The sequence below is a fragment of the Cygnus olor genome, chromosome 12, assembly GCF_009769625.2.
Source record: "Cygnus olor isolate bCygOlo1 chromosome 12, bCygOlo1.pri.v2, whole genome shotgun sequence".
Classification (NCBI taxonomy): Eukaryota; Metazoa; Chordata; class Aves; order Anseriformes; family Anatidae; genus Cygnus; species Cygnus olor.
The window spans coordinates 16683557-16700803 of NC_049180.1; the positions used below are offsets into that span (position 1 = coordinate 16683557).

At 42.4% G+C, this 17247-nt stretch overlaps 1 protein-coding gene across 2 annotated transcripts in view; it reads left to right on the plus strand.

Moving 5' to 3' along the window:
• Positions 1 to 9166: 9166 nt before the first annotated feature.
• TOX3 (TOX high mobility group box family member 3) overlaps positions 9167 to 17247 on the plus strand; it is a 76828-nt gene continuing 68747 nt past the window's right edge. For both annotated transcript variants that reach the window (XM_040571418.1, XM_040571419.1), the window contains exon 1: positions 9167 to 9839. In XM_040571418.1, coding sequence (XP_040427352.1) covers positions 9738 to 9839 — 102 coding nt within the window. In that variant the 5' untranslated portion in view covers positions 9167 to 9737. The remainder of the gene's footprint in view (positions 9840 to 17247) is intronic.

Here is a 17247-nt window from a genome sequence, read left to right on the forward strand (position 1 = left end):
GCTGCATAACAATGCCTGGTGCTGGCGCATTGTGAGCCTGCTACAAAGGAATGAGGTGATTCTTTCTTTCAGGTCAGAAGGTCAGGCTTCACTGCATTAATTTTGCTGAGTCTCTTTGTTATTTATAACAAACAAGGTCATTTATTTTCATTTCCTTGTTTCTAATTGCATGCATCTCCTTTAGAGTATGAACTCAGTAAACAGGTGGCTGAAATGCTGGGGAAAATGCTTGAAGCTGTTCCAGAAAAAAGGGCATGTCCCACACTGGTAAAGCAATTTGATGAGTTAGAGATTTAGTCATAGCAGGATGTGCACCTGCTTGAAAGCAAACACGCTTCTCTTTGGCACACACAGATACATGCAAATTAAAAGAGATTATTTCACTCTGAATAGTGGGTTGATATTTGATCAAATTTAACATTGTATATTTTAAATAAAGCCTTGGTGTATATTAGTGAAACACAATCTCTTTTCAGCTGCTTTTGAATTTTTTCCACTTCTCTTTGATGAGTATTACAAACGAATGATATTTCTTCACTAGCTGAGCCTACAAAAAGAGTACGTCTCCAGAGGAGAACTTTATCAGAGAATCTTTATGATGAGAACTAACTCTGTGCACTGAAAAACGGAATAATGAAAAGCTGCGATGTTTGACTGACAAAGAATAAACCAGACCTTAAATTTTTAATTCTAAAATGAATTCCCACAAACTAAAGGGCATTCTACTGGTGTGGAAGTAATATGTCTTTTTAATCCAGTAAGAGCCATGTTTCCCAAACAGAAACCCTAAATATATTCATAGGCAGCTTATGCATAGGTAGTTACTGATTTGGCATTAGAAAATACAGGGCCTGTAGAGATAAACTCGTGGCTGCTTTGTCCTGAAAGATGAGATAGATTATGGACCACCTTGATTTCAGTGCCAGTTGAGAATATAGCAGGAAGCAGTAATTGTCTGGCATGACTGAGCTTTTGTTGTTGGTAGTTGAAAATGGGACCAGGGCTGAATCCACAAAGGAAACAGAGGGAGCTTTTTTAGCAAGATCTGTTTCCCCAGAGAAAGGGGGGGCACTGTGCGCGATGTCCACAGGCTCTGCGAAGAGCTCTGGGGCTTAAGAAACTCCCCCTGAGGAAGGGGAAAATGTGGGAGGAAAGCTGGAGAGGTGAACGTGCCATTCCATGGGACAATTGTTTTGTCCATTTTGCAAGATTGGGCGTGTGGGGGGGAGTTTGGAGGTGGCTCTGCAAGGTCACGAATCCCCCTGCTATCCCTGTCACTTGTCTGCAGATTATTTCCTAAGAGTGGGGCAGGGAAGGCAATTTGGTTGTAAGGATTATGCTAGAGCTTTCATTGTTTAAGATGCATACTGTAGCCTTTCTATGAGAAGATTACTGTCCCGGGCTTCTCTTTCCATGCATGTGAAAATACACTTTGTAATTTCAGGGAGAAAATGTCTTTAAAAGGTATGTTGAAGGAAGAAAAATATTTTGTATCTCTAAAAAAAAATCCCAAACCTTTCTTTGAGCAAAATATTTGTTTTTTTGAATGTAATTATAAATGTCATTGTACATTCTTCCTGACTTCGATGATTATCTTGAAGAGTTCAGTGAAAATAAATTGTTTTCATGAAAGCAGAGAAGCCATTTGATAAACACTCTGTCTCAGAAAATTGTTCCTGAAGCAGAGGTCGTTCTCTCACTTTAGAAGAAAGAGAATATGTTGTAGAAAACAAGCGAGGCAGCAGAAATAAACATTTTTTGTTTCAGTCAATTCATTTTAAAAAGCAGTGTGTAAATCACATGGAAAATTCCGCATTGATTATTCCGACTGCTGTAGAACCCTGGAATAAATGGAGTTGAAATGGACTTATATTAAAGAACATTGTATTCAGCACCAAGTTGGAGTGTTGTTTTAGTAATCCTTTGTAGATTTGGTTTTGTGATCAGATCTTTTACTAAATATTATTCATTCATGGCAATGAGGGCTGATTCTTTAAGAATCAGGTTGGTACATAGTATTTATGAGCTTGGGGAAATAAATAGTCTAAAGAACTGGATGAAATCTGTTTTCAGCCTTTGACTGCTGAAAACCCCATCCATTGAAGCATCAAAAAAGGGAGCTCAACTCTGTAAACTGAGCTTAAGTCTCCCGAACAAAAGTATAGCAGTTCTTTTTGGAGATGATGTTGTGGTCCCTAGATCATACTTGTAGAAATCTGTTTGTTAATTTTTAATCTGATGAATTTATGTATGTGTTTATCACTAAGTCCCAAACTCTATTGTACAAGTACTTACAAAAATGTTTTATTTTCTAATTCTCATCTAGAATCATGCTGCTGTAAATACTGGAGTTACTAATACACTCTCAGAACACTACATTAATTAGGAGACCTGAAGGACAACTTACAAGTACTTTGAAAGACTAGTTCCAGTTATTGTATGGATCTGATCCATGCCAGGAAAGCTGTATGTCTGCAGTCCTATCAAAGGTGGATAAATGTTTGTATATCTTCACATATTCTCTAGCACTGGTCACTAATTACTTTGTTATAATGTGTGCTGGTGAAAGGTGACATGAATATCATGATCAGGCACTGTCACATTAGAAAGGGACATGAGATCAGCAGCCTTACATTTGTTACTTCTTCCTACAACACCGGAAGGAAATAATTATATATTATTGGGGCAGGAAATAATTATGGGGAGAAGGAGATGATAGCAAATGGCCATTCCTGCCTAAAAAAAAGTCCATGAGACATGTCATCCCAAAAGGGTCGCCCCTCTCTTTCCTAACAATATAGGGGCTCAGCATCTCACAGCACCTCATTTTCATCTGCAGCACTCCCTACTTGCCTTTTAAAATAATGACTTTTATTTTTAAGGAATGACCTTGCCTTTTATGCTGAATCTGAGTAGTGTCTCATCGAGTCCTTCAGTGGGTTCCAAGTGATGACCAAAAGCCCAACTCTTCCCCACCTATCAGCAAAAGATGTGAAATGTGGTCACTGAGAGTAAATGCACTTGCTTGCAGGGGACAACCAGGGCACAAGCTTCTCACATCTCCCAGGGGTCCATGCAGGCTCTCAAGGGTAAGTTTGCCCTCTTTTGGGGGCTACTGTATGGGAGTTACAGTATTTTTGCATCAAACCCACAAAAACACCGGAAGTTGTTTTCTCAGTCACTCCAGGCACTCCAGCATCCTTGTTTAGTTGCTTTATAATGAAATGTGTGCACCTGAAAATATATTTTGGGTCATATGCTGTATTTTTCAACTAATTACCTAATAGAACATTGGATGAAATTAAAACTGAAAAATATGTATGTGCAAATCTGGTGAGAGACAAGGATTAAATGTAACCTTTCTCATTGGGAAATACTGTTCACGGTATCTCACCAAGACTTTTCAGATAAGTTTCATTAAAATAGTTCTTTCAGTAATTAGATTTGGTTCTACTGTCAAATGAAAGTTTCTGCCTGACAAATTCATTTAGATTAATACAGAAATTCAAAGAAGAATTTGGGTTGCTTTTGATGAGCATCTATATTTTTCTGTTGATGTTGTACTCGTATATTCCCTTTATAAAGTGGATGCCAGAAGCTTTTTTTGCCTCTTTTAATAAATCTTTTAGCTTAAATTCAAAAAGTATATGAATGTCAAGCTAGCCAGAGGGGAAAAAAGAAACTAAACCATCCTCCCTCCCCTCCAAAAAACCCACAAAATAACAATAATAATAATAAAACAACAACACACACACACACAAAAACAACAACAACAACAAAGAGAAACATACCAACAGCTTGATATCAACAGGTGATACAAATGCAAAATATATATACAGAACCATCTCTAACCATTTTTTTCCATCTTGCTTAAAAATGGTATCCCAAAAAGAAAGGAATATTTTGCAGCATTCTCTTAGTTTCAGTTAAAGCTTTTATTCTTTAATGCTTATTCTAGAAATGACACTGTTCCAGCCATTGTACTCTTAATTTTTATATTACTGGACAGTTCCTTTTCTGTTTTCAGTACTGCAATCAGTTTGTTTTTCAACGTGGTCTTTATCTCACAATAGCTGTATACTAGTATGTCAGGATACTGTAGCTCTGCAGTCAATAGCAACAGGATATTCACGCTGCCAAAAAGTAATCCTATATTATCCATTACACACAGGTTATTTTGGAGGGTTGAGGAATACTTTCTTTAAAGCAACAGAAACCTTTTTGCTTTAATGCAGTTCAGCAGCATTAGTGGTTGTCTGTGCTCTGTAAATGGCTAATAAATTTAAATACTTATTTTTCTGTTAGAATAAGGTTAAAATTGTCAGATGTGAGTTGAGGTGGTAAAATACGTAAGGTAAATGAGACTTCAGTAACGCACAGAAATATCAAATCAGGTACATGTAGATGTCTGAAAAGCTTAATCATTTTGTTTTTCCCTTTTTCATAAAGTCCTGTGTTTCCTGACTTGGGCCCAAAAGGAATAGAATTTTCACAAACCAAGAACTTTCATTTTTGATGTTTTTTTTTTTTTTCCTGCAGCACTCCATGTTTGTACTTTTAAATAATGATTTGTATTTTTAACAAATGACTATAAAAATAGATTTTTTAAAAATTATTATTATTCTTTGATCTATAGTTTTCTAGCTGTGGCAACTGAGACAAAGAGAAGGTAAATGATCAGCTGGCAGACAAGCACAAAACTCCAGCTCCCCAGATTACTTCGCTGCTCCCATCTGCTGGCTGACATTCTCTCCTTTACTGCAGGAAACATGGTCAGTGACTAATAAGTATTTATTGATCTCTGCTTGAGATACTTGCTGAGAAATGTAGATATCAATGAATATTTGATCTGAATTAATGCTAACAACAACAGTTTTTCCTTTATTGCCTCATTTATGTAGGATATTCATGCCTGCATGATCACTTGTAAACAGTAGCTCGCCCTACAATCTGAGGAGAAGGGTATATCAGTGGGATAAACTCTAATGAATTAAAATGCTATTCATTGTACTATTTCTTAGCCAAAAGTTACCACTGTAGTTGTTGTTTGAGGGGCAAGTCAAAATATTATTGATTCTCAGCAGCTGTACTTGATAAGTAGAATATAGGTCTAATTCAAAGCCCATTGCAATCAATTAAAGGGACTTCCTATTGATTGTAGGAGGCTTTAGATTCTTTTCTAAACCAGACCTGCTTGTTGCTCTCTCTCTTTCTCCTCCTGTATTCCATTCTTTTTGTTTTGTGCCCTTTCATTCTCCACAGCTGCTCTGGTGGGAAGGGACCAAGGCAGTGTTCCTTAGGAGGTAACATAAAGGATGCTGTGCTCTCCCACCTCCTCTTGTTCCTCCTAGTTCTCCCAGGAGTCATCAGATGTGGAGCCTGCACCCTGAAAATGAATGGCGGTGCTTTATTTGTGTTGATTCCTCTGACTGAAGGATCTCAGTCCAACCTTTGTTCATCCTACCACCTCTCCCCTCATTCCTCATTTTTCTCTCCCCTCTCATGTTTGTTGTCTGTGTCTGCCAGCGTTACTACTACTGATTGCTGTTATAGCAGTACTCGTGGCGCACTTCAGGGGCTATCTGGACGTTTGGATGTAAGGGTGCCGGTGTGTCTGCTCCTCTTTCTAAGGTTATTTCCCAACTCTGCTGTTTGGAGGAGTAAATCTCCTCCCAGTGCTTTTGGCTTCTCTGTAGTAAAAAGAAAGAAAATGTTACTGAGCCTGTGGTGCTGTATCTGTATTACAGCCTGGGAGCCTGACGCAGGGTTTGCAAAGTAGTTTGCAGAGGCTTTAAGGGTAATAGCTGAAGATCACTGGATAAAGCAATTCAGCCATAACCATTGAACACATTCCCTTCCTATGTCCTGGTGCTTAGAAAAGGACATGCCAGGCCTGTATGGAAATCAGTGAGACCTGAAACATTGGAATTTACCTATGCAAGTTGAAAGGTTTCTGGGCAGCAGTGAGAATTTGTGCATGCACATTTTCAAGTTTGTATATGACTGATTCACTCCAATACAATTTCTGCTCTTACATCAGAAAAGCAGCTTGAGTATTCTTAATGGCTTTTAAAATTGAATTGTGATGATGACTCAGAAGAGAGTATAGCTGAAGATGGAACAAAGTCACAGTTTGTGTGTTACTGCCTGAATCATAATTGTTGGCATTAGTAGGCATACATTCAAATCTTTATGGAACAGAGCTTTTCAAAAAGTTTCTTCAAAATCAAGGCTACCCAGTACCAAGGAAACTATTGGAATACTACATGTATAGTAGGTAGGTGCTTACTTTTATTAAATCAACAGAAAAGAAGGGAATACTTTAAGTTGCAAATACTTCATTCTTTCAACCGCCCTGAAAGAAAAAACAAAAGTAGAATTCCAAAGCCATAGTTTTATTGAAAGATCTGCAAGTGAATAGCTTGAGAGGAGAATTTGCTGGATTCTTTTCAAGTGATATGTACAGAAAGATATACATACTTTGGCTCCTATTCCATCTTTAATGTACTTCTGAGATAAATACATTGTTACTAACAACCAGTTTTGACGTCATGTATATGGATTTAAAGTGTAGCAGAGATTACTCAAGTTTACTGATTTAATAAACTACGCTGAAGACGTTTCAAGAAAGGAAAACACGCTTGCCTGATTTTTTAGATTGTAAAATTCCCTCTGGTGCATTATCACATCAAACACAATATTTTGTTTAAAAAGAAAAAAACAAATTAGCACATATATCCCAGTTTCACTTCTGTTCCTTTTCAAATCACTCTTTAATTTCACTGCAGTCTTACTACTTCTGCAAAAGACTGAATTTTGGCACTTGGCAGAGATCTCAATTTATTATGGTCAGGAGAAGGAATTTTTTTAGTTGGAAAAATCACTAAATTTCTACATTTTAGTTTCATAATTGTAAAAATAGCCAGTATTTCAAAGCCTTTCACCAAGTAATATTTTGGAGATACCATACTGGAATTAAAAAAAAAAAAAAAAAGCAAATAAATCTTTTCTTCATTTCAATTTTATATGAACTCCCTGCTCCAGCAAGGACAAGGTGGAATATTTTGGGCTTTTCCCATTGTGCTCGTTCTTTTAGTTTCTGAAGAAACTGTGCTGGGAACAGCATATTGCACTGCAATGCTTTGAATCATCCTTTACCATCATCTGCTTAGCTCCTGAACGAAGCCTTACAACCTGAAGGTGCATCCCGCCTGCTGCCCTGCATGCTCCTTTTTCTGCCTCTTTGTCGGGGGGATGGGATGGGAGGGAGGAGCTGAGCTGTTCAGACCGGGCAGTGCCTTGGGGGGCACCCAAAAGCACCCCTTGCCAGCCACGGCAGGAGTTCTGCAGCAGCCCGAGTGCTTTGGAGGTTATGAGTAGCCCAGGAGCCATAGCCTGTGTAGGGCTGTAGCCCTTCAGGACCTCCTTTCAGTAAGACGATGGGATCAAGTCCTAAAATTGCAACCATTTGCTGTTCATTCCTTGCTCAATTTCCCTCTGAATTCCAAGGGAGCGTGCTTTCAGATTGCATTAAAAGAGTAGAGAACCAGAGCAAGGCAGTCTGGAAATGCCCGTATTTATGTAGCGGAGCACATCAGGACTCAGTGCCAATAATCTCTTCCTGTACCCGAGCATCTGCTTATTCTAACTTGTACACTTGATTTCAGAAACGTTTGCCACCCAATGAATAAAACAAAGCAAGTATTACTTCATTAACCTCAGCTGGAATGTCAAAAGGAGTTTGCTGTGCCTGTACATTACCACTTTTCTGCCACTGCTGTTGGAGGAAAGCAAAGTTGTGTTCTGATATGGATTCAGTGCTGGGCTGTCTTTATTTCTGAACAATTTCTTTCTCTAAGAAGCATAAATAATTTTTGCCACAAGTATGGGATGTGCCTGCGAGAACACTCCGAAGTGTGTGCTCCTCAACCGTTCCCCTTCTAGCAACAGAGTTGATTTCTGCAGTTTTCCCCTTTGGTTAGAAATGGTTGACACTGAACAAATATGAAATTGGATTAAGTATCTGGCTGAACATGCCTGCTTTCTTTTCTACTTAGGCATTTACCAGTTCATACACATTTTTCTAGAAAGCTAGATTATAAATACTCCATGTAAATACAGATGTACATCCATGCTATGTTTAATTCTGCTCTTAGAGCAAAATGTCACTTCAGAGATCTTTCCTGGCTTCAAGCTATGACACTTGGGAACCAACATCCTGAACAAAGGCATTACTGATTCTGCGATCTGGCGCCTCCTGTGCCAGCAGGAACCTGCCACAATATTTGTGCCACAAAAATCTGCAAGACTTCTAGGAATGGAGTTGGGAAGATGTTCCCTTTCTCCACACGTTGTGATTGTTGACTTGGAGTGTGCTCCCCCAACTACCTACCCAGTGCAAACTCTCGCGGGGCGGGGCAGGACAGTGAGGGGTGTTAAACCCCTGGGGCAGCTTTTGGGCAGAGGTGGGACTGCAGCGTTGGTCCCTGACCCCTGCTGCCGCAGCAGAAGTGTGGGCAAACAGCCTTCGGAGAAGGTCTTGCCGGTGTTGTACAGCTAAACCTGGTATAGTTCTGTTGTCGTTGGTGTTTTGGAGAAAATCAGAGACGGTCAAGGATGGTGGGACACAGCCCTGGACGCAAAGGACAGGTCTCTCCCCAGCATAGAACTTTTGAAGCCTTGACTCAAGGGCGCTTCCATCCTTTTTCTCCCTTGCACCTTGTTTGCGGGGCATGGGTGCGAGGCCAAACAGCCTTTCCTCCTGCCTTAGCGGTTCCCTCAAAAGTTCTGCCGCAAGATGCCGGGACTTGGAAGCCCGGCGGCTAAACAAACGTGGATCCTCGGTGAATGTTTTGCACGGGCACCCACTGACTTGGCGCCTTCGGGACGGTGTCCGCAGCCTGCTACAAAGCTCTCCTCCGCGCACCCCCGCCGGGCAGCGGGACCGATCGATAAGGCGCCTTACAGAGAGACCGAAGGAGGGCAGGGAGCGGGCAGCGGGGCAAGTCCCCGCCTCACCGCCGAACGACGACGGCCATGGGCAGCGGCTCCGGGGCTCGGGGCTCCGGCACCGGCCGCGGGGGGCGGCAGCGGGCGGGCGGCGGGAGGGGCGGTGGCGGGGCGGGGAGGGGCGCGGGGCCCGGCCGCTCCTCCCGGGGAGCGCTGCCAGCGCCCAGCCGGCTCCTCCGGCACTTCGCACCCGCGCAGCCCCCGCTGCATCAAACTCCGGGGGCGCTGCCCCTCTTTCTCCCCCTCCTTTCCCCGGCCCGCATCGCGTTCCCTCTGTTCTCCCCCCCCTCTCTCCCCCTTCCCCGTTCCCCTCCGGTTGGAGCCGCTGGGTAGGTCTGTGTGTCTGTCTGGCTGTGTGTCTGTCCGGCCGGCCGTCGGTCGGTGCTGGGCGCGTGGCTCCTTTGTGTACGGCAGCTGCTCCTGAATGCGGAGGCAAAGCCTGTGGCTTGGCACCGGGCTCTTCCAAAGCAGCAGCCCTCCTCTCGGCCGCCCCGGCGGACGGGCACCCACCTGGGCTCCGCGCCCGCCACCCCTGCTCCCCGCTCCTCTCCTCGTCTTCCTCCTCCTTCTCCCCGTTTACCTGCACTTTGCCGCCGCCGCCGCCTCTCCCCTTCGCAGCCCCCTGCCGCCCCCCGTCCGTGCCCGCTGCCGGGGAAGGCACCTGAAGGTGGATCTATCAAAGCCCCCGGCGCTCTCTTCAAGTGCACTTCTGGGACCAAAGCACCAGCATGGATGTAAGATTTTACCCGGCTGCTGCGGGCAGCTCGCTTCCCGGAGACCCCTCCAACCTGGACTTTGCCCAGTGCTTGGGTTACTACAGCTACAACAAGGTGATTATGCCCGCGGTCGTTAATTGCCCGCGCCCCGCCGGGCCGGGGATGCTCTGGGGGCTCCCGGCGGTGGGGAGGGCTCGGGTGGCGGCAGGGACCCTCCCGGGGGCCCCGCTGGGCTGCGGAGCCCGGCCCCGGCCCGCCGGCAACTTTGGGGTGTCGCAGCCCGGGGGACACAGGCAGAGGCTCCCCGGGCCGGGCATTGCACAGTTTGTCCCGGGCTGCCACCCGGGTCCGGCAGAGCCCCGGCGGAGCTTGGGCGACCCCGGCAGGGAGGGAAGGGGGCGGCTGCCCCATCTCTGCCCTGGCCAGCCCCTAACCCCAGCAGAGCAGAGGGTGGGATGTCTGGAAGGGCACTGGCTGCTAGCACCCAAGGGTAACGAGCGCTTTAATTCCGCCAGGGCTGTCGAAGAAGTTGCAGTCCCACTTGTGTTTATTCACACCTTCTCTGCGGCGCGTGTAGTTTATGGAGCAAATGTTACAGTCAGGCGCTAGGCATTCCCCAGTGGCTACCTTCATTTACAGAAAATATGTTTTAATAATATGGAGATGATTTGTTCCACAAATTATCCGAATCTGGGAGAGACGAAGTTAAGAATGACACTGTGACTCATGCTATTTTGAAAAAGCCTTAGCTGTTTGCACTGTGATGTGTCAATAGCACATTTAGCTATTAGCACTGGGCCCTCACACATGCACATAAAGATCCCTTTCACACTGTGTTTTTCCTGGTGCTATGTTTGTCCAACCTCTGGGGCCTTTTGTGAGGCACTGTATGAGATGCTGGGGAACAGAAGGGTGCTGCACAAAGTCTAAGCTTATGTTAAAATCATTTATTTTTTTTTATTTGCTTTTAAGAATCCTTTCCAAATACCTAGATAAAGTTTGCTGAAACACAAAGATCATGTTCAGAGGGAGAAATAACGTGGGCTCAAGTAAAGAGGTTTAGTAGCTGAACAAAACTTTCTCCCAGATAAATTGTTTTCAAGTAGAAGTCACGAGTGTCCTTTTCTGTTGTTCTTTGCGATCATCTTTATGATCATCTTGGTCTCAGCTGCTGCAATGTTCAAGCTTGTCAGTAGTGACTTAGAGTCTGCCTCCGTTTCCAAAATGCACAGATCTACTCTCAGCAGAGATGCAGAGCCGTGCTCTCGTGGAGCATGCATGGCCGAGCCCTGCGCATGCTCTGTGCGGAGGCTATTAGCATGCTGCTTTGTTAGTAGTTAATATAGAAAGACACGGGAGCATGAATTAAAGATGAAATGTCAACCTTAACTGTGAATGCTGCTAAGGACTTCAAGAGCTCTAAAACACGCAGTAAATATTCACTGTTGTCTGATATGCCAACTAATTTAGGAAACTTACAACACTTACTGACAGACAGCATGCTTACTGTAAATTTCACTTCTTCAGTAACTTTATTGTTATGCATGGTATGTATTTATTTCAGAAGCTGTTGCAGTTTGCTGTACAGGTTCTTTCTGATTTTCTTTTTTACGTCCAAAATGTTGAATGGTTGCAAAACCAGAAGTTTATTTTGACCACTAACTTGCAGAAAATGCACAGAGTTAGATATAACCTTTTGACTGTATTTCCATTCCTCATACAATGAGAACAGAGCACACATTCAGAAGTAACTAACTTTTGACCTATTCAAAAATGCAATTCAGTTGCTGTGCTCCTGAACATAATTTTGGAAAGTATCTTGTAGGCCAGGCTTCCAATCTGTGGCAGAAAATATTTTAATTAACGGAGTACAGCTCATAATGCATGTGGCTTATAATAGATGTCTTTGCATGTGGAAGGCCTGATCCTGAGCAGGCTGACACAGGCAAAGCTGAGTTGCTGTTGCTGTGCTCAGTCAGGAAAACAGAGCGTGGTGTACAGGTGTTTCAAGGACAGAAGGGGAATCTGCAAGTGAGTTCCTAGAAAGATTCTCAGCTACATTGATCTAATCTCTTCTTCTGCGTTGTTTATAATCTGTAACTGTAGCAATTATTGTTAGGTTTGTTTTTTTATCCACAAAAAGAAGAGTACATTTATTTTGAAATAATCTTCCCTCTCTTCCTCCTTTCTTCCCTCCCTCACTTTCCACCCATTCTCTCCTTTTCCTGTGTTCCTAAGGAAAATAAATGATTACTCTGGTCGGCACTGAGATGACCAGAAGGCATAGAAAAAAGAGCTGAAATATTTACTCCACTGAAGTAAATGGGAGAACTGTTATTGATTTCACTGGGGACAGTATTTCACCTCAAGTCTTTCTGAAACTCATTTGAGTATCCTGCCCGCTCATCCATGCCCGCCTCATTGTTATGCTCTGAATCCATATTCTTCTTGTGACAGTGACATCGCCTGTGACGAGTGCCAGGCAGCAGGAAGCGTGATGGCACGAGTAAACGTGTTGCCTGGTTGTGCACATATGCAAAACCACAATTGTTTATCTGAAAACGTTCTTGGGATCATCAAGGCGTAGAGTTGATGGCACGTGGCCTACCTCTGGAAAACCACATGCTGTATCCAATTGTCTAAAAATACTGAATGTGAGGCCTGCTGATATCACTGCCCTGCACCCTATGGATCAATTCTGCCTTCCAGCTGCCTGCTGGTTTTCCTAGGACTGCCCCATTTGTGCCTTAGGGGCTGCAGTCCCACCTGGGCACCCCGGTCAGGCCTGGCCTCTGACGGCGCTGGGACAGGAACAGGCCTGGTGACCGCAGGCCCCGGGGACCTGTCCCAGCCCTTGTGCAGGTATCCTGCAGCTGGGTTCCCTCCCCACAGCATGTTCTTAAACTCAAAGTTATGGTTTTGAGGTCTGTTGTCAGTACTGGATAAGTACACCTAAGGGTAGGGGATGTCATCGTGATTTTTGGGGGGGGAACGTTACTTCTGAGCGTGTAGGAAGCAGTTTAGATGGGGCAGAAAGAAAGTATCCCTGACGTTATTTGTAGCATAGCAGTTTCCAGAAGATTCCAGATTGGGATTATTTTTGTCTAGATAGTGTGCAATGCCGTAAACATGCAGAAGGTGCGAAAGAGGAAATACAAAGACAGCGATTTGTCCAAGGTTATGCAGTCAGTCACTGACATAATCAGGGCCGCAAACAAGGTATTCTGAGACTCAGACCAGTGGTTTATGCTGAATCTCATTTGCTCTAATAGGATTACTTACATGTTTAAAGTAAAGCATGTGCTTAAGTGCTTCGCTGGATCAGGGCCATATTTGATAAGTTTTCAGAGCTGGTGTGAGAGTACGGAACTTGACCCCGCGTGTGTCTGGCTGGTGGTGGTTTGGGATAGCAGCGATGCACCTCTGTTTCAGAGTCACATGAGCGAGATCATGGTCTGCCTGTTTCTAGAAGAGTCCTGCTGCTCTGTATACAAAACAAACAACAAAAAAAGCCACCATCAAGAAGTAGCTATAAAAATTACAGAAAGTTGAAAGAGAGCAGCTGTTGTAAAACATCCTGCTTCTGTTTTGAGCCCTTCTATGGTTCTGCTGATGGAGAGTAATTTTGGACATTTGCTATAGTTTAGTAGTTTTTTTTTTTTTTTCCTAAACAAACTTTTTCACTTATTGAGTAAATTACTTGTCTTGTACTAAAAATATTTTGGGAACTTCTGTTCATCATAGCAAATACATTTCTTTTTATTAGAGTAACCATAATTTTCATAATGCAATTTGAAAAAGGAAAAAGAAATCTCCAAACCCTAAACACATACAGCTCAGTGCTTATCGTTATATTAAATTCCAGAATCTTTACTTCATTATTTAGCTGTCTACATTTTATAATGTTTATCTCTTCTGCACAGATTGTCCTTGAAGGATACAAATTTCAAACATCCATACCTTAATTTAGGCACCAGCATACATATGTGAATGTCAGAGCTTGATGTTTTTGGCTGAAATATTTTGCGTTTTACAAAAGAAGCTCTGGAAGGTTATCTTGTTCTTCCAGAGGTAAAGCATAGATAGCAGTAGTTTAGTAGTATGCTAAACTGGGCTATAAGCCATTCCTATTAGTGTGTGTTGGTAGGAAAAATGGATTACAGTTATGCAAACGATTGAAAATTACTCTTCTTGCAAATTTAGTGTGGCTATATATGCATAGGGTTTTCTTTCATATAGCAGATGGTGAGAGACAATGGGTGCATGTATGCTGTTAAGACAGAAAGCTGCGCTCTCACTCATCTGCTCTGCATATATGCTGCTTCACATCTGGGCTCTGCTGTGGTGCAGACGGGGTGGTTTTTCTTCTGATGAAACCAGGCTGTGAGCTGGAAGCTGATGCGTGTACCTCCAGTCTGACCCTGGCAAGGCTGGCCCTCGGAGTTAGGGGTCTTGCTGGAGGCAGTGTAACCAAGGGATTGGGAACTTGCTGTTATTTTGAGTATCAACTTAGTAAATACTATTTTACCTTCACTATTTCCCATTGATCTTCTGGCACACATGGCAAGTGTGCTGACCTCTTTCTTTCCCAGAGCTGCCCTCCCCTGCCTCTCGTATCTCAGAACCCAGGACTATACAGGCAACTACTGCCGGCAGAGAAAAAAGCTCCCCAAATGTTTGGCTGTCCAGTCCAGCACTAAAAATGTTGGATATGTGATTCTCTGTGCTTGCAAGAGGAAGTGTAATGATCCGATGACTACATCTGCAAGAACACAAATTACCCTTTGTATCACCATCACTGCTTGCATTACGCTGTTTTACAGGAGCAGTCATCCCACAGGTTTTGTGACGTAGCTCTCTTGAAGAGCTAGCTTTGAAAGGAAACCCCTGTATGCCAAGGGCAGCGACTGTGCAAGAACCTACATTGTCCAGAATGAGCTCATATAATGGAAATACAAATTGGATTGTGCAGTGCAACTTGTCCGTTGTTCTAATACTGCAGATCTGGTCCTGATTGCACCTTTTTGTTATCAAGACATGAGGAGGAATTGGATGCATACAAAGTTTCCTTAGGGGAAGCCATTTCATCCTGGTGATTTAAAAAAAAAATAGCTGTTTTCATTATGATGGCTTATAATTGTATCAGGGAGATGCTTGTAATAATGTACAGCAATATATAGGAAGAGTTTGAGCTTAATGCTTAGAGGTAATCTAAGCATTAGTACTTTTGGTATGTGTGGAAATAAGTGTGAGTATTCCTAAAATAATGATAATTAGGAGCAATAGCAATTCTGAAGTGTGCATGTCAGGGACAGGGGCACCTGCTCACACTTCTGGCTCTAGAGCAAGAAAATACTCAGCAAATCCTCTGGGATGAGCAGAGCCTTGTTCCCACAGCTCTGCCTGCACCCAGCACAGTGCATTGTATGAGGTACCACGTCCAGCCTAAGCCTATAATGAATTATCATGAATTTGTAATAAAATCTAAAATAGAAACGGGAAATAACAGCTTACATTCTTTGGCAGATGCTTGAAGTGAGAGTAGCTCACATAGACTCCAAGTTCTCTGTGACTCATTTGTCACAGTTTCGTACAGTGTCTAGCAAAGCGAGGCCCATCAAATTGTGACCTTTGGGTTGTGCTGCAGGCTTTTATTAAATTTACAGTTAATACATGCCTATGTATTTGTTGAATTCCGACACTCACGAAATACCTAACTAATGCTACTGAGCGATGATAATCTAATTTAAGACGAAAAGAATTTGTACAGCACTAATCCTACCTTTTTATCTGTAATCACATTTCTCCTGCCATAAAATTGAGTACTGTTATACAGACCTAATGGCAGGGTTGAATTCTCAAATGCTTCAAACTCTTATCTGATAGCCGTCTTCTATACTGTTACCTGTCTGTATGATGTATTTATAGAGTGCCAGTCACCATAGTATCTTTGCGATGATTGCTACCAAAATTGAGAACTCTGAGGTGAAAATCTAATCAGGACTTTAGATAACAATGTCACACAAGAGCCTTCTGGTCTTTGCCACTGTGCTGTGTTAAGATGAAGACTTTGATGAGATCATGCTTGCAGCCACGTTTTTCATTATTTATTTTAGTAACAAGATTACTATTTCATATCTTCTCCACTGCGTGTTAGCACCTGTCAAACTGATCTAAATTCTGTTTCAAGTGCATTCTCTCTGTTTGTACCTGAAACAATATATTGAAAACCACAAGTGTTTACAGGACTGCTGAACTGGCAGAAACAAAAGGGGAGGCTGTCATTTCTGAGTGGCTTCTGAAATATGCGCCTTGGGTATCTGAATAGATGTTTTCATGAACTTTTTCAGACATGTCATGGTAATGGGCAAGCAGGCTGAAAATATGGACTGTTTTCATCGCCTTAAAAATAACTGAGTTTTCTGAGCAGAGTACTGTAGATACGACTGACCATGGCTGCAGCCTCAATTCTGTCTGAAAAGGTGCTCTACTGAAAGTAGCAAATATTGGTTTGTTATTGAAAATGAGAAATGTTTTAAACAAACAGTTCTTCCAGTTTGTTGTTTATTTGTGTAGTTCATGTGCCAGCTATTGACATCAATGTTCTCCATTTCCTCCTCCATGGCCAGTTTGCCCAGCAGCCTGCATTTTGTTGAAAATCCCTGTATAAATATCAAGAGGGAAAAGAAAAAAAAATCTTTAGAAAGATGAAGAAGCCTCCAAATTGTCATCTATACTTGAGGATATGCTATCAAAACAAAACAAGATTTTTAAAGCAATCCATTCTCAAAAACAGACACTTGAGAGTATGTCTTAATATGTCTTTTAAGCTTGATTTAAAAAAACAAAATCTTGGATAGAAATCTACTCTTTCTTTCTTTCTTTCTTTCTTTCTTTCTTTCTTTCTTTCTTTCTTTTTCTGGCACTTGTTTCTCGGGTTTGGTTATGCTCATTGGAGATTGAATCAATGTGGACATCTTTCATTTACTTATATGGACATTAGATCAGGCCAACCCTTGGCATTTCAAGGGGGAAACTGTTAGCAATTCAATGCTTTATTTTTGCTATTGTAAAGTTATGATCATTCTTACTGTCTGGGTCACTGTGACCATATTATTATCACTCCTGGCCACAGGCTTGTGAGAGGTAAGACTAAATCTTAAGCAGAGGAGTGAGTTGTGACATAGTGAAGGCAAAAATGAATTTTGGATGAAAGGCCAGGATTGGGACTGGCAACCTCTGAAGTAAGGGATCTGATTGTCTTCTGATTTTTATTTTTACTTTTTTTTTGGCATGACCTTGTTTGTTACTGGCAAACAAACTGGAGATGAGTGAGAGCTGCAGATGCACAGGTATCTCCTCGCTTTCCTCTTCTGCTTTATGAAGTATGCAATTGGTGATGATGAAATAAATCATTAGTGAAAGCAGAATATTGCTTTTAGAGACACACTTGCAGTTGAATTTTCTGTAGATTTAGTATTCTAATGAGTTCAGATCAACTGGACAACCTAATAAGAGCTTG